A 26451-nucleotide genomic window follows, 5' to 3' on the forward strand; every position below is an offset into this window, starting at 1 on the left:
GGAGAGAATATTTTAGCATAACTTAAGCATTTTAGTGGATTCCCATTGCCACTGCCTTATGGCCAGACAAAGTCTAGGCCACTGGTTGATAAGCACTTGAAGGGCTTGGTAAAAACTGGCCCCATCCCCCAGAAACTCTGATCCAATAGGTCTAGGGTAGGGACCTAGAATTTGCATTACTAACAAATTCTTGGGTAATGCTGATGCTGCTTGTCCTGAGGCCACACTTTGAGAACCACTAGTCTAAGCTAAAAACAGTCTTCTAAATGCTGACGTGTGGTGTGGGGTTTATTTAAATAGTTAGGGGTCTAGATTAAAACACTGAACAGTGGAGTTTCCTATTGATGAGTTAGTTTCCCCCAAAAGAAATTCAGTCTGTGCTATTGTAGGAGTCCTTAAAATTGGGGAGAACCCTTTGTCTTCATTGTATGACCTCAGCCAAAAGCCTGTAGCCTCTGTGTGTCTGGATGGTGGTTTGGAAAGCATCTCTCAATCATCAGTGTGTGTGTGTGATGGGACACTCTGCTGCTGTTGACAGGCATTGTTCACTCCACCCCAAGCCAAAGCAAAGCAATCACTGCCAAAACTGGACCAGCTGTACAGTGGTGTGCTGGGAAATGTTTAACAGACAGATGCAGGGGCAGGAGCTAGTATTTGTAGCATGGCTGATATCAAGCTACCAACGTCAAGTCACTGAGCACAGACTTGGGAAGAGATGCTCACAATCGGCTTTCACAAACTCATCAGAGATACGGTAGCACACCCCTGCACCTCCACCACATTTTCTACCTCCTCTGAGCCCCTTCTCTTACAGAAGCATCTGGTGCCTAGTGAGATTAGGTTGTGGTTACAGCCATCCCCCCTTATCCACAGGGGATACCTTCCAAGAATCCCAGCGGATGCCTGAAACCATGGGTAGTACCAAACCCTATATATCCTATGTCTTTTCTTATACATCCTTACCTATAATAAAGTTTAATTTTTTAATTAGGTACAATAAGAAATTAATAATATCATAGAACAGTTATAACAACATACTGTAATAAAAGTTATGTGAATGTGGTCCTTCTCTCTCGGCAAACTAGCATGAATTTCTCTTTCCTTCACAATTTTATGGATAGAAGATTTCTTATCATAAATCACAGCAGCCTCAGCATACAATTTCTTTCTTTCCTTAGTAAGTAAAAAACTTACATGTTTTCACTTTGAAGGAAGCACTTTGCAGCGTCTCTTTGGCGTATCTGAATTGCCAGCATCACTGCTCTTGTGTTTTGGGCCATTATTAAGTAAAATAAGGGTCACTTGAATAACAGCAATGCAATACCACAACAGTCGATCTGATAACCCAGACAGCGACTAAGTGACTAATGGGCGGGGAGTGTCTACAGTGTGGAAATGCTGAACAAAGGGATGATTCACATCCCAGGCAGAATGGGGTGGAACGCCATGAGATTTCATCACTCCACTCAGAACTGCACCCAATTTAAAACTTATGAATTGTTTATTTTTGGAATTTCACATTTAATATTTTCAGACTGGCATTGCCCATGGGTAACTGAAACCATGGAAACTGAGACCACAGACAAGAGGACTGCTGTACGGGCCAGGCGTCAAACTAAGCATTCTATGCAGCGCCTCCTATTTGGCCTGCACGGAAGTCCTACGGGGTAATGGCTATTATTAGCCCTACTCTATAGGTGAGGAAACTAAAGCTCAGAAAGGTTTTATGCCCAAGATCACATCGCAAATAGAGGGCTGATAGCTGTACCTGTCAAAGCACAGAGTCTATCTCTTAGCCATTACATGGCCTGGCCGTCTCCCTGGTGGAGTTTTGACAGCATTGTCAGTGATGTGAGAAGTGCGGAGATTTGGAGACTCTTCCGTCATCTGTTCCTCTCCTGCGCTCAATGGCTCGAAGCACCACTCCTGAGACAGAGTGTAAAAAACAGTGTTTGAGGTCCTCACACCTGTCTAAGCTTCAGGAAGGTGACACAGTCTTTGATACTCAGTCTCATCATGTATAAAATGGAGAAAATAATACTTTGCTTATAATTTGTTTTCAGGATCATAAATAGTGGGCCTGTAATTATAGTTGGCATTATTTTTCCCATGTCATATGACCTCAGACTGTGCTAGTATAACTTACTCTGAAATTTGAGCTGAAATAAATAATGAATAAATATATATATAAAAAATAAATAAATAAATATATATTAATAAAAAATAAACGTAGGCTTCTATCACATTTTAAAAATAATCTCATTCTGTTCATTGAACAAATATTCATTGTGTACCTACCACAATGTGCCAGCTTCTATTTGAGGCTCTGTAGATACTACAGGGAACAGAAAAGGCAAAATCACTGCCTTCACAGGGCCAATGCTTTAGAGTGGAGAGGTAGACCATAAACAAGTAAGTAGATACATGTCAGTTGTTGAGAAGAGCTATGGAGAACATGGCATTTATCATCATAGCTTCTTTTTTCCACAAACATGATATATAGTAATTAGGAAAATACAAACAATTAAAATGATATGTCCCTCCTAATAAAATGAATTGGTAATGCCCAGCAGCACCTTAAAAAAAAAAGATGGTGTACTCACAGCTGTTTCTCATGAGAGCTTTGCTGGTTCTGTTATTTCAACAACACATATACACTCTAAGTTATCTAAGATCTACCTGCCCTGAGAGGGAACAGAGGGTAACAATATAAAGTTTTACAGAAAATGGGCCATGTATCAATATACAGAGACTGAGGCAATATATCTTAGCTCTGGCTCTGATAGACCTCAGTTCAAAACCCATCTCCACCACTTTTAGCTGTTGGCTTTGGACAAGTTAACCTCTTTGGGACCCCATTTCATCATGAATGGGATGATAATAACAATACCTAGTTCATATATTGCTGTGAGGATTACATAAGACAGTATGTGTAAAGGGTTTAGGATAGCACCTAGCACATATGAGGCAGTCAATACATATTTGTCAGATGAATAAATGAACCCTTTCATTCAGTGGCTTGGGCTACTTTTGCTTTCATAGCAAGGACCACTTTTCAGAAATCTTTCCAATAATGTTGACATAGTTTGCAAACACTTAAGAGTTATAAAACTTCTTTTTCTATTTCTTTTTCGTTCTGCTACAAGCCCATTTATTATCTACTACCCAGGAAATGCCAATCTTGGTAACCATGCCACGCTGTATATGTTTCTCTGATTACACTATTGTGGTTTTACAAAGACAAGCATTCAATTTCTGGAAAAAAAAAATGCTATTCAGCTGAAAATGTTTTCTGTCCGTAACAGATCCAAAATTAATATTACTTTTCCATTAAAAGCATAATTGTTTCAGCCAAACTAAGTGCACAGACATTAATTCCAAAAGTAATAGACGTGTAAATATAAAGATTCAAAATCAACCACAGAATCTATGGCAGAGCTGACCATCAAGCTAAGGGAAAAGACCAAAAATCTGTCTCTAAACTTTACAAACATTAATGTACAGGCATTAGAACCCAGGACACTAATTATAATTATTTTAAATGTTTTTATTGGTTTTTACTAAACCAAGCTCAAAGTAGTAGCTTATTTTCCACTACAAACAAAACTATAGCTAGCAATAAGTTTTTATAGCTAGCAACTTTTGCTTAGAGTTGTTTTGCTTGGCTTATCATATATCAGGAAGATCTTCATTTTGCCTAGAGCTTCACTGTTTCACTTTTTTATTTTTCTGTTACAGTAAAAATTGCCTATAGGGAGCTCTAGTGCAGAAGTGCTTTCCTCACCCAAGGACTAAGTCCCACTTGGCCAGGGCAGAGTTTGGGTAATGACACGCGCCCCATCCACGCATTTCCACATCTCTCCATGGGTGCCGGAGAGGACGATGTGTAATATTTACTTTGCAAAGATGACCTCAGAGATTTTTTTTTTAAAGCTAATAGAGATCCAGGTGAAAATATGTCAGTGAATTCTAGATGACCAATTCTAGATGATCAGTTCTGTCCCAGATAATTATTTCTTTTCAGTGTCTAAAGAGAAAAGACACATGTTCAACCACAGCTACTTTTATGACACCCATCTACAATGTCTACTCAATCTGTTTTCCCCTTTTATTATTATCACCATCATCCTTTTGCCTGAGGAGTTGATCCCTGACACTTTCCATGTCTGAATTACCATAAATATATGGGCCTTTTCACATATTTTTCACATGAGTATGCAAAGACATACAGATTGATTCAAAATAAATTATTTATGTGATATTAATTGAATTGAAAAACAAAAACAGGCATATTGTTACTTAGAACTTTGCTAAATCCAGATCTGTTTGGAAAATAAATGGTAAAAATAAAATTTCTAAGAATTCATGAGGCAATTCTTAAGGAAATTACTGCTCATGTAATTGCTGGCAATGAGAGTAGATCGACCTGCTCTGTTGCGGTAAAAGCTCTGCTTGGTTGGTAAAGTTAAGGAGCACTTACATACAAGGCTGAAATCCTTTGTGTGGGGAGACACATCCATTCTAATTCAAAGTGGCAGATTTTCTATCCCATAACCAGACATATACAGACTTCCCTCGTGCCTGCAAGGGATTAGTTCTAGGACCCTTGCAGATACCAAAATCTGTAGATGCTCAAGTCCCTTACATAAAACAGCACAGTATTTGCACATAACCTAACACATCCTCCTGTAGGCTTTAAATCATCTGTAGAATACTTGCAATACCTAACCCAATGTAAATGCTATGTAAATAGTTGTTATACTGTATTGTTTAGGGATAATGACAAGAAAAAAGTCTATACATGTTCAGGACAGAAGCAACCATCGTAGGCCTTACTCTATATACACGTCAGCAACGAAGGAATATTTTTCAAATATTTTTGATCTGGTCTATACATATATAATTTTGATTTACATATACATATTATATATTATGTATCTTTTTATATATTATATATATCTTTAATTTTCTTAACCAGTGTTGCACTGTAATTTGCATTGCCCTGTAGTTTACAAGAGCTGTTGTACAAGCACAGAAAGAGTAGGAAAGAAAATGTGCTTGTTAAGTGGCTGCGCTGTTTCTCAGCACACATTCTGCACTGCAGATGTTCACTTATATCTCATATGTTGTTTTATACGATAGTAGAGAACGGTCTTGATGGAACTGATAAAAAGAAGTTGGAACTTGTGGCCAGCAGCCAGATTAAGGAAGTGTGAATCCCCCAAATCCCATGAATACAGTGTGCTTTCCTTGATGTTCCTGCCAAAGTGAAGCTGGAAAGCCGAGGACATCTGCAAGGGATGTAGCAGCACAAACTTGCTACAATTTGTAAGTTCCAAGCCTTTGCTTGAAAATCATTGCGAATAACTCACATTTTAAAATCAATGAATCTCACAACTGTTTCTTCAACTCACAGAAAACTGAGAGGAAAATCTGACAACTATCCTAGTGTATGACTTATCATAGAGACACTCAAGAAGAATTCCTTTGGTTTGGTCTTATTTTAATACTATAACAGATTTGGATATTCATGGTAAGTATCATGTTTTATGGGAACTGCTGGGAATTATTGCAATTACACCCTCAAAAGACAATAAGCACAAACAACAGAATTGTGAAGTAATTAAGATGGTTGTGGATGAAACTGAGCTGGATAGTCATAAGACATGAATTGTGCCTTTGACCTAAAATGTCTTTTAATTCTGTATCCTTCAGTTATAGTACTCCTCCATCAATCATTTTGAAACCAGTAATATTTATTCTTCAAACCCTGCTCAAGGATCTCCTCTATGTAGGGAGACTACCTTTTATGCATTACCCCTTTGTATACAATACCCCATTTATTCCCTAAAACAATGCAAAAAGTAAAAAAATATTACCCCATTCTATAGAAAATTGTGACTCAGGTTAAGAAACTTGCAAATTGATTCAAAGATTTTTTTAAAGCATCAAGAAACTTTATTTCTGCATCATATTAAGCACCAAATGGTGTGAAACCCTTGTTTCTATAAAACAGTTTAAAATGCTCTGAGCTTCTGTAAGTGAAAAGATGGAGCTAAGACCATGGCATAAAAGGAGACCCTTCAAATGACTACACTCCTATGTAACTACAAAGCAACCCACTGGCACTGAACATCATCAAGAAAATGATTCTGTCTCAGCTGATGGTGGGGTGAAGATTTTGAGGGTTTTCTGCTAGTTAAGTAGTCCTGGAACCTCTTCAGACAAGAAAGTAGAAAGTAACATGAAAGCAATCCTGGGGAAGAAACACTGGCTTTTTTTCAACAAATAAGCTGTAGGGGAGAGAGAGGGAGGGAGCGCGAGACGGAGAATAGAAAGGATAGAGAAGGGGTAAATCTTTGAGTAAAGAGGACATAAGAAATAGATGAGCCAATTGCAGTTTTACAGATCTTATTTAGGTCCTGGTTTTGACACGCTATGAAGAAATATTCATGAGTTAATCATGGATATTTGAACACTGATTTGATCCTATTAAGAAATTGTTAACTTGTTAGATGTGATTGGGACTTTGATTACTTTTAGTCTTCATTTTTTGACTTACATAGTGAAATATCTATGGGTGAAATGATACAATATCTGAGATTAACTTCAAAATAATCCACAGTGTAATGTATGGGTATGGATGGAGTGTAGGAGCATACAAGTAAAGCAAGGTTGATCATAAGTTAATAATTATTGAGTGCTTGGTGATGAGAACATGGGGTTAATTATATTATCAACTTTTGTGTAGCTTGAAATTTCCTGAAATAAATAGATTAAGGAAAAAAAAAAAGCGGCTCTTGGCTTATGATACCATGGGACCATGCACACCTAGCAAGACAAACAGTTTAGAGGGGTTATACTATCCAATAGGCTACACAAAATCATCACTTATAAAGCCTCTTGGAAAATGAATTCACAAACCAATTCTAGAGACACATGAAGAAGCATTTCATTAGCAAAGGCCAGCATACAAGCGTGTATACACGTTCTCTCTCTCAGAATTAATGCCACGTGAATTTCAAATGATAAAACCAATAAATGGAGCCTATAAAAAGTATATTCAAACTACAGGCATGAAAGAAGGAATTAAAAACATGAATAAAGAATAGGGTACTTTAAAACACCAGGGATATATTAAAAAAAACAAAATACAAGTTCTAGAAATGAAAAATAAAATCATTGGAGTTAACAACTCAATGGACATGTACAGGCAGATTAAACTCAACTGAAAATGGGAATAGTGAACTAGAAGATAAATCTGAAAAAATAATAAAAAATACAGCACAGAGAAATGGAGAGATGGAAGATAATAAAGAGTTTAAGAAAAGGGAGGATGACGTAAGAAAGTCCAAACATACATCTGACAGCAATTCCAAAGAGGCTAAAGAGAAGAAACTGGTGATGTTTGAAAATACACATATAAGTTTTACAAATATTTCAAATATTCTAAAATCTTTTCAGAATTCATGAAAGACAAAAATCTTAGATTCAGGAAAAGCTAAGTCTCTGGTAAGATAGAAAGAAAATCCATATTTAGACACATTGTAGTTAAACTGTAGAACATTGTAAAATATCAAACAAATGAGGACATGTCTTCCCTCATGTAAAGAAAGTACAAATAAAAAAAATAATTAAAGTATGATTCTTGGAACTTAAAAGCCAACTCTAAAATACACATGACGAAGACTTACCACGGCAATTTTGAAGAAAGGGTGGAGGGGGAATGGAGAGGAGTGGAGGTGGGTTGCTTATGCTATAACTTTTATACAAGGTACATTATAGTGCTGCTTTTTTGTTTTTTTTAATCCTCATCCAAGGACATTTTTTTTTTCATTGCTTTTGGATAGGAGGAAGGGAGAAGAGAAGGGAGAGAAAGAAACATTGATGTGAGAGACAAACTTTGATTGGCTGCCACTGGAATGTGCATATGGCCCCCAGGACTGCACCCGGACCAAGAATCTGAGGTCAGACCACAATCCAGGTATATGTATGACAGAGAATCAAGCTACAACCCCTTGGTTACAAGCAGATGCTCCAACCAACTGAGCCACACCAACCAGGTCTACAGTGCTGTTTCAGTTTAGACAGTGTGATATTGGCACAGTGGTAGACAAAACAATTAAATTGCAGAGAGTCACCAACACAATCCTCAAATCTAATATGGAAATTTTGATAGATTGATAAATGGGAATAGCAGTTCAGTATAGAAATGATCGGTTATGTATTAAATGATACTGGAACAATTAGCAATCCTTAAGAGAAAAAACAAAATATGGACACTACCTCACATCATATGCAAAAAATTAGGCCACCTAGATTAAAAATATAAGTACAAAAGCAAACCTTCAACATTTTTAGAAAATGAAATAAAAATATTTGTATGACCTTGGAACAGGAGAGATTTCTTTAAAATATTTCAAAGTACAGAGCATAAAAAGATTGATAAATATAAATACATTAAAATTAAATCTTTTTCACAACAACAGCACTATAAAGTAAAAGACATGGTACCAACTAAGAAAAGATATTTGCAGTATCTAAAACCCACAAAAGTTAAGTAACAAAGATAACAAATCCTATAACTCCGTAAGTAAGAGATAAATTACCCATAAAAATATTTGTTGAATAAATATAGAAGACAGAATAAAATGACCAATAAACATATAAAATATTTTCAACCTGAGCAGTAGTCACAAAAGCACACATTAAAACAAGATATCATTGTACACAAATAGGCAAAAATTAAAATTTTCTGACATTACGAATCTTGGCAGGAATATGGATCAGTGGGAGCCCTGCCTTGCCGTCGGGGGAGTATGGATTAATACAACTTTGGGTTTGTGGTGCTGATCAGTCAATGTCTAGTAAGTTGAAAGTCCTAGGAATATGCTTTAAAGAAACTTTCAAATATCTGCACAGTGAGCTATGAAACAGAATGTCCGTTGCAAAGCTGTTCATAATTACAAAAAAAATTGAAAACAACATAAATTTTCATCAACAGAATGAATTTTTTTTGTATAGTCTTATAGTGAAATAGAGTATAGCGAAAAATGAATAAATGGTATCCATGTACTATTAGAAATAAATTTCAAAGAGAAAGAGCAAAGCCCAGACTGGTAGAGCTTGGCTGGTTGGGCGTCATCCTGCAAAGCAAAAGGTTGATGATTTGACTCCAATCAGGGCACATGCGAGAGGTAACCAATTAATGTTTCTCTCTTTCTTTTTCTCCTTCCCTTACCCTCACTCTAAGATTATATAAATAAAAATTTTAAAAACCAACAAAAACAATGTGTAAGAATATGATGCTACCATTTAAATACAATTTAAAACATGTAAACTTGTACTAGTTATTGGTTATAGATTAAACCAATTCAAAAGTAAGGAAATATGCACAGGCATGATAAATACTAAATTCAAGATAGTAGATACTTCCAGAGAAAGAGGGTAGGGTAGGGGAAGATGATTAAAAAGGAAACAGGCAACGTTGATGTATCATTTTCTTTCTTTAAAAAGGCATTTATGACAAAATATTAAAACTTGACAAATCTGTGTGTAAGTAGGATGTTGTTTTATTATTCTCTAATAAGCTATTATAGACTTAGACATTTTCATAATTAAAAAATAATCATTCAATTGCCCATACTTGTTCAAACCCTTATAAAAATGAAAACAAAGATCATAACCAAAATTCTCTGAATATGGCTACAGAAAGATAGACCCAGGAGTCTATTCATTTGTTTTATTCCAAAATTGGAGCCTCTCCTACAATTTCAGTCCCTCCTCGCCTTTTCTCATCCTCCCTGGACAGGATTAATTACACCCTCTGTGGTGCTGTTCCCCTCAGGGACCACTGTAGCCCTTGGTTTTTTAAACTGTATAGTAGTTGGTTGTAGGTATGTATCTTCCCCCAGACATTGAGCTTCTGGGGGCACTGGATTGGCATATGAGAAGACAATGGGAAACTGGTTAAGATGTGAAAAGTTTCTGTCTTACTTGTAAATACTCTTTGTCTTTTAAGGTTCTGTTCTGTTTCCTATCAACCAACCTTAACTTGCTCTTGTGGTGATTTATCAGAAACTAATCATCAATAAGTTCTATAAACACCTACTTTGCAAAATAATCCATTTTCAAAACATGTAAGAGAAACCAAGATTGTGTTCCAGAGTTTATCACGAATCAACAGGAAGGGTATAATTGCTCCATATTTGTCAGAAAATAAACAAGCTATAGTTTATTTGTTTCACTGGGATTTTTCAAGTCTTCAGAAGGGAAAGGAATGATGTAAACGTGGATTTAGTCTACTCCAGAGATATAGTTATAGGCTGGATTTTATTACTCAGGCACAATTAAGTAGGTTCTCAAATTAGATCCCTCTTTGATAGGACTTCAGAGATAATTCTACATTAATACCCCTGGTTCATATATCTGAAATAGTACAATAAATAAAAACTTATGAAATATTACAGTATACAGCAGTTATACAATAAATCAGTAAAAATTGAATTATATAACATTGAAACAGGGGTATAAATGACAGAACCATCCTGTTCAACCTTTAAAAAAATATTGTGAAGTGTCTTTCTATTTGAGAGCACTTTTTACCAAAACAAAACAAAATAAGACAAACCCAGAATGTAATGGAATGTTAAGGAATATATAATATTACTTCTCCTTTGAAAAGTATTTTGTTCTTTTCAACATGAGGAGGTCAGTGTCCCCAAGCAGCCTGCAGCCTCTCCAAAGTCTCTCCTCTTTCCTTCCATGGCAACATGGGTTAGCTAGACACTGAGCTTTTTGTGATGTGTGTGTGAGGACAGGGAGACAGGGAGCAAGTCTTCAGGGAGGTCTTGAGGTGGAAAAATTCGTGACGCACTAGATTCGGTGACTGAATGAGAATTATTTATCGAGGGTTTTATAACACAATAGTTTCGGTTACCCTATGTTCATTTTTAAAACTCTTTGGTCTCAAAACTCTTAATTCTGATCGAAACCCTTTAATAGGTGTTCCAATCACAGAAAGATTATGAGATGAAGCCAATTTGTGTGAATTTGATCCTTCTGGTTAAGAATCTGACTAGCTGAAAGCATGAGAGAAATAAATTGATTGAACAAGTAACATGTAAACTAAAAAGGGTGGTCGCACTCTGTCTTGGAGCTGTCTGTAGTCACGGAGACATGATCTTTTCTAGATTATACTGTCTTCACTTTACGGAGTCCGAGTTTGCCCTTTCATTGCCTTGGATGCTCCGCCCTTTCACTGAGATGGGGAGAGGCAGCCTGTGTTCTCCCTAATTGGGCAGCACCCTCCACCCTCCAACAACAATGATCAAGACTGAAACGCTGTTCCCCTTATCTTGGAAAAGGCCTCCTTCATTGCTCTCCTGGCACAGCTAAATGTGAGATAAAGCTCAGCCTGAGCCTAAAAGCCTGATATGTGTGCCACACCTGATACTTGAGAAGGAGCTAGAAAGTTGTTTTGTCTTGGTTTTTTTTTTTTTCCCTCCCCTAGTAATAAAGCTACAATTCTCTCCCTAGTCAGGGTCTTGTTAACACATTCTCAATTCCCTCTCTTTTCTTGTCACCTGTCACTATCTTCCACCTGAGAGAGGCCTTGATAATAACCTACCTCAAACAGGTTTTCGTGGCTCATTACAATGCGTGCTGAATCAAACACTTTTAAAACAACAGCTGAGTGGGATGCCACTAAAACAGTGCCCTTGAGCTTGCATTCTCACAGCCTCTCCCAGCCCCAGGGCACTCCCAGCCAGGGGTGGGGAGGTGCTTATTTCTGCAACAGCAGAAGCAGGCCTCAGCAGAACTTCTTCAGCAGAATCTGAGAAGGCTTAGTTATGAACAGATCCTGTGCTTTCTAATGTCCACTCACTTACTAGCCTTTTGCCAGTGCCCAGTAAAAACAGCACTGAAGTACATTCATGACTGCGTTAGGCAGGGGGCATGGTTCTAACAACACGATTAGCTCAAAGAGCATCAACTTTAAATATGCTCCAAAATCAAACTGGAGACATGATAAGGTGCATCTGGAATGCCGGCCATGGCTGCGTTTGCTACTTGTTTTGGAACTGGGGTTGGACTAGCAATTACAACAGGCATGTTGGACTGCTCTAGGCCTCTGGGATGGTTTGGGTTCATGGAGCACTTGATAGCGTTTAGCAAAACCCAGTTTGGGATATGGAAGCAGGACAAATGGGATCCTACCAGAAGCCCTTGAAGGCCTGTAAAAGGAATCTACCAAGGAGGCGCAGCCTCCTGCTAGAGGGTGTTATATATATCACGAGGCCCGAGGAGGGAACGCCCCAGGGTTTCATGCTGACCCATTCCACAAAACCAAGAATATGACTCTAATTTTCAGACTCACTATCAAAAATGAAAACAGTGGCTGCATATTATAAAGAAGACCAGAGAGGTGGCTTCCCTTGAGCTCAAAAAACACCAAGCATCTGCCCTCTGAGGACAGAGGGCTACTCTCATTGCGGCTAATCTGAGCACGCCCACCAGCACCACTCAGCCAAACACCCTCATTTCCTTGCCTCAGCAGCCAAGGCGTCATCTAGCTAGAACCTGACAGCAAATCACCCTTGGAGCAATAAAGGCAGGCAGAGATTTACTAAATGGTGGTTCCTGAGCTTTAAAGAGCTAATGCAGCAAATAAAATGCCTCAGCTACCCTTAGAATCATTTTACACAAGCTGAATCTACTGTTTTATTTTTACAGAAATTTGACGAAAGAAGCAGTCTATAAACGCAGTGCAACAATCTCCTCCACATGTTTCACCCGGGCGTGAGCACAGAGCCAGCCAGCTCCTTGCACCGTCACGTGTCAGTCTACTGGCTCGGAATTCTCGTCAGAAACATTCACACTTCTAGCTGTTCCATGAAAACCATAGCGCCTTCATGACTAAGCAGACAGACAAGCTTAGGAATCACTGCAGTGCTTGTCTGACTTTATTCCCCAAATGCCTGTGTTTAAGCCCTAACCCCCAGAGTGGCTGACTTCAGACATGGGCTTTTAAGAGGTACTTAAAGTTAAATGAGGTCATAAGGATCGAGTCCTAATCCAACAGGACTGGTGGCCATAGAAGAAGAAGAAGAGAAAGATCTCTCCCTTTTCTCCCAGCACATCCACCAACAAAAAGCCATGTGTGTGCACAGTGAGAAGATAGTCCCCCGCAAGCCAGGAGAGAGCCCTCACCAGAATCTGACCATGTTGGAGCAGACCAAGACAGAAGGTGTAGTTTGGGTATTGCCACATGCGTAGGTATACACGTATGAATCTTAAAATTAACCAGGGTGATCAAGTGAGCTGCCTCGCTCGCGCATCTGAGAGTTACTCCTGCCACATTTTGGATCGAATACTGAGATCTGAGGTGGTACCCAAACCATTTGAAAGATGGGCCCCTGAAAAAGACTTTTATATGGTTTATAATTTAAGTACTATTGCCAACATTCTTCTTTAAAAAAAAACAAACAGTTCACCTTCAGCTATGAACTTATTGTAATGAACTTGGACTTGAATATTCACAAGAAGTAAAAACTACAGCTTCAGGGTTAAAATACAACATCATGAGGTCTCATCCAGCTATAGATTTGATGGGCTCTTTGGATCAGCATTTCTTTAGTTTGCCAGGATTGGGGCCCTAAAAATGAACTGTATTTTGCAGTGAAATGATACCTAATTAAAGTTTAATGATGAGATTCCATTCCTGTCCTACAGCAACATAGAAATATGCAACTGAACTCTTCACATACCCTTGTGTGTAACCTTTAATGCTGATGCTAACCTTTCAGGGAACAACACAGGCAGGTGGACCCAGTTAAGGAATACCCTCCATAGAAATGTCACAGACAAGGCTAAAGGCAAGAAAAAGTCTAGAGAATATCCATTTCCTCAGAAGAAATTCAAAGTGGTCATCATTTTGGCAATCTATGAAACGGTTAGACCAAATATTAGGAAAGCCTATGCCATTGCTTTCTTTGCTGAAGACAGACATCCAGTGTGCATTATATCAGTCTTAATTTGTCCTAATTTATGCTAATTAGGGGAGTGTAAAATAAGTCAAACGATCTCTTTTTCCTCTTTTTTTTTTGTTTTTAATCCTGCAGACATTTTATAACATGATATAAACATCGCCATAATGCTAATCCAATGTGTTCTGAATATTTTTGGAACCCAGGAACCCAAAACACTTCTTATATTACCTCATAGTTCTTTTAAATGTTATCAATAAACTTAAATTTGTCTGCAAACCATAGTTTCAAACTGTAGTTAAAAAAACCACCAGTTCAAACAGAAGCTCTGATAATGACAAATATAAATTAGAGTTCAATTCCACACGTTTGGGGTACCCATTACGTGCCAGGAGATTCACAGTAGCCCCATGGGCATATACTACACTTAGAATAAATTTCTCTATTTTTATTGGGTTACCCACAAATTCTATACACTAGTATTTCTACAATACAAAATAAAATCAAATGATCATCGACATCTCAAAAGTTTCCAGACTGACTTTCTGAGTTGAACATAGCCACACCACTGGATTGAAAATATCGGGAGCTGCTCCTTCTCCTCCTTATTTTAAAATGAAAAAGAAGATTCAGGGATAACATCCTTCTTATGTAAGCCCTCTCATGGCCTGGGTGTATCTGGCTTAGTAAGAGGCTAGCAGCAAGGTGAAAATACATTTCTCCTAATATTCTGAGCATCAAATGATTTTGTTCCGTCGTAATCTTTCTTTTTCTTTGTTCTATAGTCCTAAAAGTTTTTCGGAAAACATATTACCAAAATTTTTACTCTCCCCCCTTATTTTCATATACTTTTTAAATTTTTTTGCCCGATTGAATTACATTCCATTTATACTTACTAGGATTACGTCATGTATAATTTTCCTACCATTATTTATTATAGTAAATTGAGTTAGGGCATGTAGTTATCACCCCCCAGCTCCTAACAATTCTCTGACAGTTGATATAATAAATATTATTTCCCAGAGGTACTGCCATGTGTAACATTAGATTTTTGAAGCATATTAAAGTCCCAATATAAAAGTAATGTATCACTATGTGATATATTCCTAAAATATAATTCCAGATTAAATTTCTCAAATGTCAATACACCTATATAGAAAACTGATACGTGCTATATGTCATATATCTAATTGTGAATTTCAGGTATATTCTGTTTTAAAATAAATAACCACCCAGTTTTCCCTTCCATTAAGTCGAATTAGAAATAGATTTTAAAAGTCTGAATAAACCTGCATTTTTAATTCCTTAGAGTAAGTTAACATATGAAAACTGTTATTCAAATTCTTGACAGGACTCTTGATCATGACAGATTTATACAATGAGTTTTATGAATGACATTAAGGAAAGGAAATATTCTTCCTTTCCTTTTAAGCCCTTTCTTTAAACTTTCTAATGTGATTAATGTAGTATATATATCAGGGTTTTAATTCCAGGTGGGTGGAGTATGGGAGCAATGGAAAGAGAATGAGGAAAGCTAAAAACCACAATAAGGCAAAGACGTCCCCATTTTCCATGGAAATATTACCAATAAGGGCCAAGAGACTAACAAACACTAAGCATCCCCATTGGAGATGAGAAACAAGAGTTTGCTCTTAAATTGACTTCAGAGTAGAGATGCCAAAGCAAATAAATCACTGTAAGTGAAATGCTTTGAAAGGTAAATAGGCTTTAAAAATATTTGTGTAGGTTAAGTTTTCTAATCGGAACTATTCATTACTGTCAGATATTGTAAAGGCACAGGTCCATCAGGATCTCTGGACGTCTCCTGGTATATAACTCATTATTTTTAGACCAATGCCCAGCACAGTGGACACCCCCAACAACTGTTAGTGGATGAAGAAAAGTAAGCCAAAGTTCCAGTATGTTATGTTTCATCAAAACCAAAATTGTGTTCATTTAAGTAAGAAGTAAGTAAAGGCCCCCACATTCTTATATTCCTTCAATCCATACTCATTTTTCATCAGTAAGAATTCCAGAATGATGAGCAACCTTAAATGCCTATTTGATCCAACTACTCAAGCCATTGATAGAATAAAATGCAGAGCAAACTTCTACTACTTAGGAGCCCCTGCCCCTAGCCAAGTTCATCCTCAAAGACCCTGTTTCACTTTGTATTGTCCTTGTGGTATGCTTTACAACCCGTAAGCCATTTATAGAGAATTTTGATAGAAGAACATCACTTTGACAGGTTACTTAGTCTTCATAGTGGCTCCACTGTATTTTTCTCTTACAGGAACCTTTTGTAACTAAAGTAAAAAGACTTCAGTCATTTATCTGATATGAGGAAGTCCTATTTATGGATAGGCAAGAAATAACCTATTTGTTTTCCTAAAGTTTCACTGGACATACACTCTGATCATAGATCACCAATGGCTTCTTCAATCTATAACCAGAAGTTCACTGAATATTCATCAATTCAACCAAACGTTGGTCAACAAGAAGTCACCTCAGTGGACTTGTCCATTTACCAAGATTCAATTGTGGGAATGGCAATGCCCAAATCCCAAGGTAATGAGATAGTAACCCTTGCAAAACAAATAGGTATCATGAGTTAAGAATGCAAGTCTGTCGATGGGGTGAGAGCATAGCCTGGAGACGCTGTTTGAATTCAGCCTGAATTTTGGAAGCAGGTCTGACTTTGCCTTTGCCCCAATGAATGACCTGTACTGCTTTGATCTAGCACGTCCCTTAAACATGGCAAGCTTTCCAGCATTCCCTGGGGGATATGCTAGACTAGAATCACCTATATGCCTAGTGAAAATGAACCCAGTGGGGCCACTTTCCTCAAGTCAATTTTTATAAACTTCCAGAGAAAGTCAGAAAGTACTGGACTAACCTAATACCACTAATATTGCTCATAGTAACTAGGTTGAGAACAGAAAAAGTGGGATGGTCAAATTGATATCCCCTTCAGGGTTCACACTGGTCTGGGAAATACAGCAAGTCCAAAATGACTGTTCTGAAAGACTAGAGATAAAATAGAGCCTCCTCTAATTTGAAGAGTGCCATCACCAACGATTGCTTCACTAATTCCTAATAAAGAGAGATACCTCATTGAATACTTACCGTTAGCCAGCACTGCTCTAAGTATTAGAACATGTCTTAATTTATGGAATCCTCAGGACAATCCTAAGAGGCAGGAATTATTATTATCATTCTGATTTCATCAATGATGAAATGGAAACCTAGGGAGGGTAAGTAACTTGCCCAAAGTTACTCAGAGAACAATGGTCGGGTGAGGGCTCGACAGCAGGTGCAGGGTTTACCCTTCTGCCCCTCGCCATCCTGCCTCCCTGTCATTTCCCATCCCTGAAAGCCTGGCCGAGAGCCGCATGAATAACCACAGACAGTGAGATGAGGACACAAGCCCGGTGTCTGTGGGAGGCAGCGTCACGTTCCCTGCAGCTCTGGCCTGGCGGGGAGAGCTTGTCCTTGCCTGGCTCCTCAGACACCCTCCTCGCTCACCTCAGGGCATCTCCATCAACTGCTCTGCTCTACAGATAAACTCTATGTTTTCTAAAGAAAACCTACGATTGTAAATATTAGTACAGATATCATTACAAACAAACTTCGGGTAGATCCTACGTTATGAACCAGAAAACTGGAAAGAGAGGCATAGCCGTAGATTATACTCTCTGTACCACACTCAGGGAGGGTCTGTGTGATGGTCCTAATAGGGGCGCCTGAAATTTCAGAGTTGCATGATTTGTATGGTTTTGCCTTAAACAGTAAGACAAAAAAAAAAATTCCCATCTAATTTGCTTTATTTGGTACTGGGCTTTTAAAAGTTGAAATTAAAAAAAAATGATGGAAAACACGTTCACAAATGATATTCAAAACCACTGAATGAAGGAGTCTCATTCCTTTTCTCTTTTAATTAGCCTACCCTTAAAGGACAGACTTTCTTTTCCCTCTAGGATCTTGACAGTCACTGGGACAACAAAAATACCTAGTATATCTCAGTGGAAAGCTATTTTTAAAATCACTTGATTTAGAAAACTCCAATCATGATAATTTTGTGGGAATTCTTAGTACACAAATTAAAGGGTTTAAATTACTCCGCAAGAATGTGTGAGTTCAAATAATCTTAATTAGAAAATATCTACCTCGATGCATATTTATCAGGTGTTTCTAACATCTGCCATGACACAAACTTATTTGGAGGGTTGCTTTATGAGTTATAGCTCCTGTGGTCAGCAATAGCAGCAATAGTGCAATATGAGACCAGGAGCCACAAGTGTGATGATTCCAGGCTGGCCTGACTCTGCCGCGTTTCATCTCTGGGCCTTGAGAATGTCATTTAACTTTTCTTAACCTTCTTCCTCATGTCTAACGAGAAAAAACAGTTTCCGCCTCAAAGTGTTGTTTCATGGATCAATGAGATTTTAGGAAACCACAAGGCATTATAATATAGCATAATATTAAAGTTACATTCTATACAAAAATGCCATAATAATCAATGTAGGACATTTCTCATAATTCCTGGCCCTTACTATGCAAGAGTTTGGGGTTTTTTTTTTTAATCCAACTCCACAGCAATATATATTAAAATTACAAACCAAATCCGGTGACTATGTGGCTCAATGAGGAAAATGTTGATGTAGTTTGGTACAAAAAGAAATCAACTTGGTTGATGTGCCAACTCTGCCAACTCATGAGTGAGTCTGCACTCGGTTTTCTCATTTGGAAAGTGGAGTAAAAACTATCCTATAAGGATTATGTGGGGATAAGAAAAAATATATGTAAGGGCTTTAGCAGGACAGGCACACAGTAGGTGCTCAATGAATGGCACCCATTTTACACCAAAGAATCCATTTAATAAAGCCAAGTATGCTGTGTGTCTCAACACTCACTCACAACAGCTGAGCAGTGTTCTGCTTTGAACAGTACATCCATTAGCAGAGTCCCAAATAAACTTCTGCCACAGCCAGAGCCCGGGGTTTATCCCTCTTTAGACTCCAGCCGATTAAGGTTGTCCTTGCTGTATTCGCGTTTCCCGCTATAGACCATTCTTTTGTACAACTTACTGATGAACCTCAAATGTGAAGAATAAAATTAATACTGCCCAATAGGGCAACTCCAAGTACAGGCTTTTCCTAACCTCCTTTTCACTAAGATGGAACTACTTCACTGTTTGCTACTTATTTAGGGACAGGGGTGGGGTCCAGCGACTAGGATAAGGAAAAAGCCAAAGTGAATCTGTTGTTAGGAAGCTGTTCAATTTGACCAAAATGAGCAGCCTTTGACTCGTCGCGCCAGCTCCAGAGCGCGTCAGAGTCAGGCCCATTGGAGGCGTTTGGAACGACAAGCAGGAGAGGGGGCGCGAGTCCTCAGGCGCCCGGCCTGGCCCCCGGGCAAACCGACTGTGCAGGCGTCAGTCACCAAGCAGAGCGCGAGTTAGAGTGGAGCTAGGGAAGGGAGCATGCAGCTGGGTTAGTCGTGACTCGACCATGCGGCTTTGCATTCCTGTTCGGCAAACGCACTTAGGCAAAACAGACTTGATGCTTACAATGATCCCAGCCCAAAATGGAGTGTCTCTGACTAGCAGGGAGGAGCTGATGCTCGCCATGAGAAAGCCCACCACGGTCACAGCGATGCCCAAGGCCAGCTGCAGCAGGGCGAGCAGCAGCGGGAACCGGCAACCGCAGCAAGTCCGGGCTTCCTCCTCCCCGCACTCCTTGGGGGCCCCCTTGCCCTTCTTCGGCCCCATGTCGTCGGGCCCGGTGGCGTCCGTGGCCGGCGGCCCCCCCTGCCTCCGCTGGCCGCGGGGCTGTTTGTCCTTGCCCATGGCGGCTGCGTGGGTGGGTGCGTGTACTGCGCACTGGGCCCCGAGCGCGGCGCTGGGCGGGCTGAGCCTGCCCTGGTATTCGAATTACGGAGGCTGAACAAATATGGAAAACGTTTGGAGCCGACTCGCGGAGCCTCCAAAGGCCACAGGGAGCCCGCAGCAGAGGGGGAGTCGAGGGGGGTCGCCAACTGCCAACACGCTGGGACGCAGCGCCTGCTGGGCCCACGGGCAGGGTTTACCAATCGCCCGTGGGAAGCCGGCGCGCGTCCCTTGGCCTCTTAAATCCTGTGCACTTTAGAACAGGCTCACTGCTCGGTGGGGAAAGGTGGGGGGCGGGGGAGGGGGTGGTGTCTGCTGTTCTCACTCCAAACCCCAGGGTTTTGGGTTTTGTGTTGTTGTTTTTTTTATTTTTTTGGTTTTGTTTCTGTTTTGTGAGAGGTGCAATGCAAGGTGATGAATGTTTAAATCATTTCAGTTTAATTAATAGAGAATTTAATCCAAAATAGGCATTACTGGGCTCCAAGCTGTGAAGTCATTTCCAGAAGCTAAATTGTTTATTTTCCAACAAAGGCATAGGCTCTTCTCTTTCTTTTTAAATCCTGCAATTCAACTAACAAAGGCATTTTTCCCATTGAGATATTTGCTTTTGAAATAACTGTTTGTAGCGATGCTGAGCTAATTGTGAACTCTCTCACATGTATTTGTTTTTAAAAGCTCTTTTAATCGTTTACATGGAGCCCCTAGCCAGTCTTCTGTAATCCTGAAAACAGTGCCTAGTGGGATTATTATGCACCTACCACTCAGTCTACATTTAAGATATTTTTTAAAGCACCTACAATGTGCAACAATATAAGGATGCTCAAGGCAGAATTTGTCCCTGCCCAAAGTCACAGAACTAATCAATAAAACTGATCATTCTTATTCCCACATATTTCTCAGTAGCACTTAGAGCAAATATCAGTGAAACCACTAGGAAATGATCCCTTCACTTCGGAGTATTTATATACTACATTGGTATGGTCATTGAGAAAGTTATATTAAAGAATAAATGGTGTTGCCAGCATGCTAGAATAAAGTCTACTCCTAGATTGTCCTATCTCAGCAAATTTAAAGAACTCCCTGCTGTTTCTTTAGAATTATACACTAATTGTTATCAGCTCTCATTGTAGACAGCCTAGTCTGCACAAAGATACCTTTAAAGTTATAAAATATACTCTTACTTAATGAACGTCAGTGTTTTCCTTCTACCTTCCTTCTGGATCAGTGAGAAAAATATGGTCCATGGAACAAATGCAGTTCAAAACCATGGAAAGCAGAATCCCAACCATGCATCCCAGCATTCCACCTAAAGGGTCAGAGGCAGCCCTGTGTCCTCACAGGAGCTGCAGAAGGGCTGACGCAGGGTCATCTCCAGCTTCGGGCCATTCCGCTATTAGGGTTTCTAGAGAGAACAGTGAAATAAAAGCTGATGTTACACAAGGTACCCACCTGACTTGGGCCTGATTGAGAACAACCTGAGTGACAAAAACAATACTTGTTTTTTCTATGTAAATATACTAAATATTTTTAGGAAGCTAATGGACCGCCTGGAATTATTTGTCATTATAAATAATATAGCTACCAATGACTGACTATTCTGTAACAAACACATGCTAGGTGCTTTACATACCTTAATGGTATTCCTCAGAACTACCTTATAATTGTAGTTTCCACTTTTAAAGATGAAAAAATGAGTATCAGAATTATTAAGTAACCATATTAATAAGGCACTCGCTTAGTTGGGGGTGGAGGGGAAGGTAACCAAATGTGAACTCTTATGGATTACTTGTTTTATTAATTACTTCCTGTAGGCGAACAAGTGGGTAGAGCCTTTAAGTTGTTTGTGATTTTAAACAACTTAATGATCATGGATAGTATTTTATCTGTCACAGAATTAGCTATTAGCCTTGAACCTATAGCTATCTGAGAACTTCACAAAAAATATCTTGATTCCCCACCATAATATATACAATAGTTGCTGGAAGACCATTATTTCTATTATAAATTTATAACCAGATACAGGCTGTATTTGCTGACCATACTGCTGGGCTGTCATTTAGTTAAAAATAAAATATCCCTAGCCTTTTCATCAAAACCTTAAACTAGATGTGAGTTAGAATAGTTCAACAAAATAATAGGATGCTCCTGTAGGTTTGTCTTGTAAGTTTCAGAACTCGTGAGGTTTACAGTTATAAAGCAGTTATACATAAAGTCTTATAACAAAGGCTTACTTTTAATTGTCTAGCTAAGACAAGTTACAAATGAAACTAGTAGCAGCGAGCAACAGCCCAGATAAATTGTAATCCTCTAGTCTGATTACAACTGCCAACTTCAATTTTCAGCTTCCAACGAAGAAGGCGGCAGTATCGGGAGCCTTACACCTGCTCAAGTTCCCGGCCGCAGGCTGCAGTCTGCAAGGGGGCCTGATCTTTGGCAATACCTTGAGATGATATTGATGAGGGTAGTGTTTTCACTTAATTGATACAGGAAAGTAGAAGCAAAGAATGGGGGTGAAGAAAATTGTCAAAAGGTTAGTGATAGAGAGTAATATGGGATCTGAAGGTCCTTAAAGATACAACAAGGAAAGCCCTTCCATTAACATCTTTTCCACTGAGAAAAATCACCGTTTCCAGCTCGTCACATAATTTAACAGAAATGAACACAATTTTTTTTAGTATTCATAAATTATAATGTCTCTATTTTATAGGGTAAGCAATAACCTCTTCAGATATTTATATTACCGGGAAGAAAGGCAGAGTAGAAACAAAGTGTTTTCAGATACTCTATTGGCTGCTCCCATAACTCAAAACTGATAGAAGTTATAAATTAGAAAGTATAGGAGAGTAGTTAATATATATATGGTTTGGGACTATTTTGATCCTCTGGGGAAAATAACAAAATGAAGCTTAGTATTTCTTTTTGCTATATCTCAAATTCAACATTATTTCTTAGTGTTTATTCTTCAGAGGTTTAGAACAGGGACGGTGGCAACTCCTTTTAAAGCTAGTGTCATCAACAAAATGTCCGTGGGAAATCCAACTAAAATAGTCTCCAACGTATTTCTAAACACGTAATCTTAGACTCACCAAGAACAAAAAAAGATTTCATAGAAAAATTATTATAATTCCAAGGACTGTATCAAGTCTCTTTAATGTGTAATTAAATATATCAAAAATGTTCAAATCTGATTTAAAGAAGTATCAAATAGTATACAGAGAGCAAATGAAAACACCTTTGGCCCATATGTCTCACTGGCCTCCATATACAAAATGAGTCTAGAGATGTTGCTCATCATGTGGTGTGTGTGTGTGTGTATGTGTGTGTGCGCATCTTTTCATATGTCTATGGACCATCTGTATGTCCTTTGAGAAATGTCTATTCAGGTCTTTTGCCCATTTTTTAGTTGGATTGTTGGTTTTTTTAGGTGTTGTGTTGTATAAATTACTTACACATTTTGGATATTAACCCTTTATTAGATGTAGCTTTGGCAAATATGTTCTCCCATTCAGTGGGTTGTCTTTTCATTTTGTTGATGATTTTCTTTGCTGTGCAAAAACATTTTAGTTTGACTGTAGCCCCATTTGATTATTTTTTCTTTTGTTTCCCTTACCTGAGGAGATATATGAGAAAAAATATTGCTATGAGAAATGTCCAAGATTTTACTGCCTATGTTTTCTTCTAGGATTTTCATGGTTTCGAGTCTAACATTTAAGTCTTTAATCCATTTTGAGTTTTTTCTTATGTATGGTGTATGAAGGTAGTCTAGTTTCATTTTTTTCTACAAAGCTGTCTAATATTCCCAACACTATTTATTGACTATCTTTACCCCATTGTATGTTTTTGCCTCCTTTTTCAAATATTAATTGACTATAATGGTATGGGTTTATTTCTAGGCTCTCTATCCTGTTTCATTGATCTACGAGTACATGCCTGTTTTTATGCCAGTGCTATGCTTTTTTGATTACTATGGCCTTGTAGTATAGTTTGATATCAGGTAGCATGATTCCTCCAACTTGGTACTTCGTTCTCAAAGTTGCTGTTGCTATTTGGGGTCTTTTGTGGTTCCATATAAATTTTTAAAATATTTCTTGCAGTCCCATGAAATACGCCATTGGTATCTTGATAGGAATAGCATTCAGTCTATAGATTGCTTTGGATACTATGGACATCTTAATGATATTAATCTTCCTATTCATGAACACAGTATATGCCTCCATTTATTTGAATCTTCATCAACTTCTTTCTTCAGCATCTTATAATTATCTGAGTACAATTCTTTTAAATCTTTGGTTAAATTTGTTCCTAGGTATTTTATTCTTTTTGAAGCAATTGTGAATGGGATTGTTTTCTTAGTTTCCCTTTCTGATAGTTCATTATTGGTGTATAAACATGCAACTGATTTCTGGATATTAATTTTGTATCCTGCTACTTTACTGAATTCATTTATCAGTTCAAGTAGTTGTTTTTTTTTTGTTTTTTGGTTGTTTTTTTTTTGGTGGAATCTTTAAAGTTCTCTATATCATGTGTCATGTCATCTGCAAATAATGACGGTTTTACTTCTTCCTTTATAGTTTGGATGCATTTTATTTCTTCTTCTTGTCTGATTGCTGTGGCTAGGACTTCCAGTACTATGTTGAATGAGAGAGGTGAAAACAGACATACCTGTCTAGTTCCCAGTCTTAAGGAAATGCTTGTAGTTTTTGCCCATCGAGTATGATGTTGGCAGTGGGTTTGTCATATATGGCCTTTATTATGTTGCAGTATGTTCCCTCTACTTCCACTTTGCTGAGAGATTTTATTATAAATGGGTGCTGGATTATATCAAATGCTTTCTCTGCACCTATCAATATGATCATGTGTTTTTTATCCTTTATTTTGTTTATGTGACATATCACATTTATTGATTTGCAGATATTGTACCAACCTCGCATGCCTTGCAAATAAAATATTTGCATGGTTTGCAAATATTTTATTGAGGATTTTAGTATGTATGTTCATCGGAGATACTGGCCTATAATTTTCTTTCTTTGTAGAGCCTTTATCTGGTTTTGGAATTAGTATAATGCTGGTCTTAAAAAACGAGTTTGGGATTTTTTCCCTCCTCTTGAATTTTTTGAAATAGTTTGAGGACAGGAGTTCATTCTTCTTTGAATGTTTGGCAAAATTCACCTGTTGGGAGGTGTTTGTTTGTTTTTTTATTACTGCTTCAATTTCACTAGTTTTAATCTACATAATTCCATTTATATAAAAAAATGCAAAGCTTATCTATGATCATTGAATTTAAGAAATGATTTGCCTTTGGGATGAGAGAACTGACTAGGAAGGGGGAGGGGGACTCCCTGGGGTGATGGAAGTCTTCTGTATCTTGCCTTGGGTGGTGGTTATATGGGTATAAACAATTGTGAGAACTCATTAAACAACATTGAAGGTCTGTGCATGTTTACTGCATGTAATGATACCTCAATTTTAAAAATGTAATAAAGAGAAATACAAAGAGTCACTGTGTATCCATAACTAATTAGCAACAGAAAAAGTAAAGTTTGGGTTTTTAAAATTTAAATTACTGTACCAAACTCTCTCCATTTCTCTCCTGCCTTTCTGGCTCCTCTGTATTAATGATCTATTGCTGTATAACAAATCACACCAAAACATAGTAGTTTGGAACAACAAGAATATTTATTTCATGGTTTCTGTGAGTTAAATATTCAAACAGGGCAAAGCAAGAATGGTTTGTTTCTTCACATTTTCTGGGGTCATAGCTGAAGTACTTGGAATCTTCTTTGGGCAGGAAGATCTACTTTCACAGTGGCCCACAAATCTCCTCGGCAAGTTGATTCCTTTCCATGTGGCATATCCGTGCGTTGGCCTCTCCACAGGCCAGTTTAGCGTCCTCACAACATGGTATCCGACTTCAGTCAGAACGAGAGATTGAGCGATTGAGAAAACAAGGTAAAAGCTATCCTTTTCATGACGCAGCTTCAGAAGTCACTTAGCAACACTTGAGCCACATTTTATTTTTTAGAAGGGAGTCAGTAAGTCCAGTCCACATTCAAGACAAGAAAAATTAACTGTTTACTGAGATAGAGTATCAAAGAATCAAAAGCCTATTTTATACCCACCAGACCTCCTCCTCAAGTTTCTCCATGGACTGTACTTTCTTTGCTGATCTCTTAGATGTTGGTATTCCTCAGGGGTCCTTTCTTGGTGCCCTTCCTTCTTACACTATGCATTCCATGGCCTCAACGCAGACTCCCAAAACTGTCTAAAGAGCCCAGACTTCTTTCCTTAGCTTTAGGTCTGCAGATGTAACTACTTACTCACATCTCCATTTAAGTGTCCCCAATGTACCTCTAATTTACCCTGTCATTAAACACTAGAGAAATAAGATAAAGATGAAGCTTTCACAGACTTTAGGGGCAAGAGGGCCATTGGTTTCCTTTGCCAAGAGGACTCCATATAGCAGTTTTAAGATTCCAGTAAGTTTAAGAAGACAAAGGGAGAAAAGGGTATAAAGAAAACTGGGGGGGAAAAACATCTTTGCTATGAAAGAAAGAAAGAAAAAGCTATAGCTAAAGG

At 38.3% G+C, this 26451-nt stretch overlaps 1 protein-coding gene across 1 annotated transcript in view; it reads right to left on the bottom strand.

Moving 5' to 3' along the window:
• The window catches only part of SSPN (sarcospan), a 35352-nt gene extending 15487 nt beyond the window's left edge, over window positions 1-19865 (bottom strand). Inside the window, exon 1 of the mRNA XM_054591315.1 lies at window positions 19558-19865. Coding sequence (XP_054447290.1) covers window positions 19558-19836 — 279 coding nt within the window. The 5' untranslated portion in view covers window positions 19837-19865. The remainder of the gene's footprint in view (window positions 1-19557) is intronic.
• Between the last annotated feature and the right edge of the window lie 6586 nt (window positions 19866-26451).

This window comes from Pteronotus mesoamericanus, unplaced genomic scaffold (assembly GCF_021234165.1).
Source record: "Pteronotus mesoamericanus isolate MK-2021 breed Mesoamerican mustached bat unplaced genomic scaffold, CSHL_Meso_final scaffold_21, whole genome shotgun sequence".
NCBI lineage: Eukaryota > Metazoa > Chordata > Mammalia > Chiroptera > Mormoopidae > Pteronotus > Pteronotus mesoamericanus.